Source organism: Salvelinus sp. IW2-2015, unplaced genomic scaffold (assembly GCF_002910315.2).
Source record: "Salvelinus sp. IW2-2015 unplaced genomic scaffold, ASM291031v2 Un_scaffold11982, whole genome shotgun sequence".
Taxonomy (NCBI): Eukaryota; Metazoa; Chordata; class Actinopteri; order Salmoniformes; family Salmonidae; genus Salvelinus; species Salvelinus sp. IW2-2015.
In genome coordinates, this window is record NW_019953239.1 from 1 (window position 1) to 2,688 (window position 2,688).

General features: G+C 49.8%; 1 protein-coding gene across 1 annotated transcript; it reads right to left on the reverse strand.

Annotated features, from left to right (window-relative positions):
* Positions 1-8: 8 nt before the first annotated feature.
* On the reverse strand, positions 9-2,674 carry LOC112080128 (synaptotagmin-7-like). The gene is made up of 4 exons (XM_024145895.2): positions 2,509-2,674; positions 2,215-2,329; positions 1,768-1,967; positions 9-920 (listed from the first exon to the last, which is right to left on the reverse strand). The coding sequence occupies exons 1-4, from the start codon at positions 2,638-2,640 to the stop codon at positions 816-818; spliced, it is 552 nt and encodes a 183-aa protein (XP_024001663.1). The 5' UTR covers positions 2,641-2,674; the 3' UTR covers positions 9-815.
* Between the last annotated feature and the right edge of the window lie 14 nt (positions 2,675-2,688).

Sequence of the window (2,688 nt, forward strand, 5' to 3'; positions counted from 1 at the left end):
GAAGAATCACTACAGTGGTGGGAGAGAAAGAGATCAGAGATGATGAATGGGGTGGAGTGACAGTGTCACGTCTAATTCCATTACCATCCAGACAGTCCATCCCTCTTCTATTCCATTGGTTTGCCTCTCTCTCTCTATCGATCCTTCCTGTTGTATTCTCTGTGTGTTTGCAGAAGGGAACGGACCAAAGGGTCAACATGGGAAGCAAAAAAAATAAAAATGAACAGCCAAACAGATTGCTTCTGACGACAGAGAGAGCAGTGATTAGGGAGAGAAGACGCCTCCCCTCACTGCCACAGGAGAACGATGGAGAGACACAGGATGAATGGTGGAACTGGATAACTGGCCCAGGTCACTGGCTTGTAGGTTAGTCTGTCACACAGTCACAGATACAATGTTTCCTGAAAGACAGGCCCTTCACCAGCTCCTTTCGCAGGATTCTTATATGGTCTATTTGAACCTGTTTTTGTTGGTGGCTGAGGCTCACCCTAGGGCTGGCAGAATGTACTACTCCAAAGTAAAACAGAGTAAAGGTGGACCAAGGAGAAAAAACAATGGTTGAGAGGAAGGTATGACTTAAAAGTAACAAGACTCAGAAAGGACTCCGCTTAACAGAGGGGAATAGAGGAAGGAGAAGTTCATTAGGGATCTGAGAGAGGACAGGCAGGAGGAGAGGGTGGATATGTTGGGTGGATGCGTTGGATGGCTATTTGTACCCATGTTCTGCAGCGAGTCAGCCTTGTGCATAACAGCAGGGTGGGAGGGCAGGGCAAGGGGCTGGGATGGTCTGGGTGGATGTGACTGGACCTACAGTATCAGGCCTTGAGGGCATGCCACTGCTGCACGGCATTACGAGGTTTACCCATCATGTCCTTCCAGTGCTTCACCTCCGCCGGACCACTCTTCCACGAGAGATAGATCTGAGAGAGAGAGCGAGAGAGGGAAGAAAGAGAGAAAGAGAAGGGGAGAGGGGAGGAGGAGAGAGCGATGGAGTGAAAGAGAGCGAGGGGGGTGAGATGGATGATGTAAGCAGGATATCTGACGTCACAGAGATCTATATTAATCATACTCAAACATGGCAAAACAGAGAGAGGTAAACTAAACTCTCTGAAGTCTGGAGTGTCCCTGCTCTCACCATAAAGCTTGCCAGTCACTAAGCTTGCCAGTCTAATCTAACTTAATTCATATCGTGAGCTGAGGAGAGTCATTAAGAGGAAACAGCTGTTTTACTCTCAGCAATTTTCAGAGCAGGGGAAACAGGGGGAAAGATTTGTGTGAGAATGAGACTTATGTTTAGACAGAGAGATGGAGGCTCCCAAGCAAGCCGCAGCTGTGTTTTACTGGTGGTGATTAGACTGTGGGTGAAAGGGCCAGCGCCTGTGATGAGGCGTGTTTGGTTTACTGAGGGGTCACTATCAGACACTGGATCCATAGTAAGGAAGCTTGTATGAGGGTTACAGTGTGTCAGAAAATCAATGGGATAGTGCCTCTGTGTGCCACAAACGAACCACACAATCAATGGATATCAATCTCACTGTGTCAGTATGTAAGAGCAATCTTGAGACAGTGACTGTTAATGTGTCGTTGTGTTAGTGTGTGTGAGAGCAGGATCATTGTGTGTGTGTGTATGTGTGTGTGCGTGTGTGTGTGTGTTATGTGAGCATGTATGTGTGTGTGTGCATGTGTGTCTCAGTATGTGCCAGCAGGGGTCAGTGTGGACTGGTGATGTACGTGGCTGGTGGTCTGGGTGTTACGAGGGGGCGGTACCTTGCCGATGACGTCGTTGCGACTGAGCTTGTCCTTGTCCATGACGGTGATGATGATGGTGGTCTCTCGGAGCACGTGGGCGGGGACGTCGAAGGGGAAGGACTCGTTGAACACGGGGTTCAGACAGCACTTCATTGTCACCGTCTTCTTCTTCTCCACACGCTTGTCCTTGTGCATCAGCCACAGCTTCACATAGGGATCTGATGGGGGAGACACATCACTTAAACACAGAGGCTTCATCCCAAATGGCACCCTAATCCCTATACAATACACTTATTTTGACCAGGGCTCATAGAAAGTAGTGCACTATATAGGGAATAGGGTGTCATTTTGGATACTGTATGGATGGAGAGATACTGAAACCACATTGACACATGTTAAGGTAGACAGACTGTAACACAGGAAACAGGTGATGACAGGGTACTGTATGTACTGTATGTACTGTACCGGAGGTGCCTCCGATGTCCATGGCTTTGAGGTTGCGGGCTTTGATGATGGTCACAGTGATGGTGTTGGCTTGAGGGTTGTAGCACAGTGACACCAGCAGGTCTCCTCGACTCCCCTGAGAAACACAATGACATCCCCACTCACTAACCCTCTCTCCCTCCATCTCCTCTACCCCTTTCTGTCTTCCCGTCATCCCTCCTTCTCCTTGTTCCCTSTCTCYWMCCMTCCCCCCTCATCTCCCCTCCTCCCCTGTCCCTCTGCAACTGTCCTAGTCTGTGTGTGTACTTTACTCACGCTGCCGTCGCTGCAGGGCTTCAGCTCCTTCCAGTAGGTCTGCTGGTTGCCCAGGTCCACCTTGTTAAGGGGGATGGACACCTCCCCGATGGGGTCGTTCCTGCTGAAACGATCGTAATCCAGCACCTGCATATAGAGGGTCCTCTGGATCACCTTCTCATAGGGGAACCCTGGGGGGAA

Excerpts from the sequence above, each read along its gene's own strand:
- LOC112080128 (XM_024145895.2), bottom strand. The coding sequence starts at position 2,640 with ATGCAGGTGCTGGATTACGATCGTTTCAGCAGGAACGACCCCATCGGG. Across the intron at positions 2,330-2,508 it reads AGCCCTGCAGCGACGGCAGC|GGGAGTCGAGGAGACCTGCT; the intron begins GTGAGTAAAGTA and ends TGTGTTTCTCAG. Across the intron at positions 1,968-2,214 it reads GGACATCGGAGGCACCTCCG|ATCCCTATGTGAAGCTGTGG; the intron begins GTACAGTACATA and ends CTCCCCCATCAG.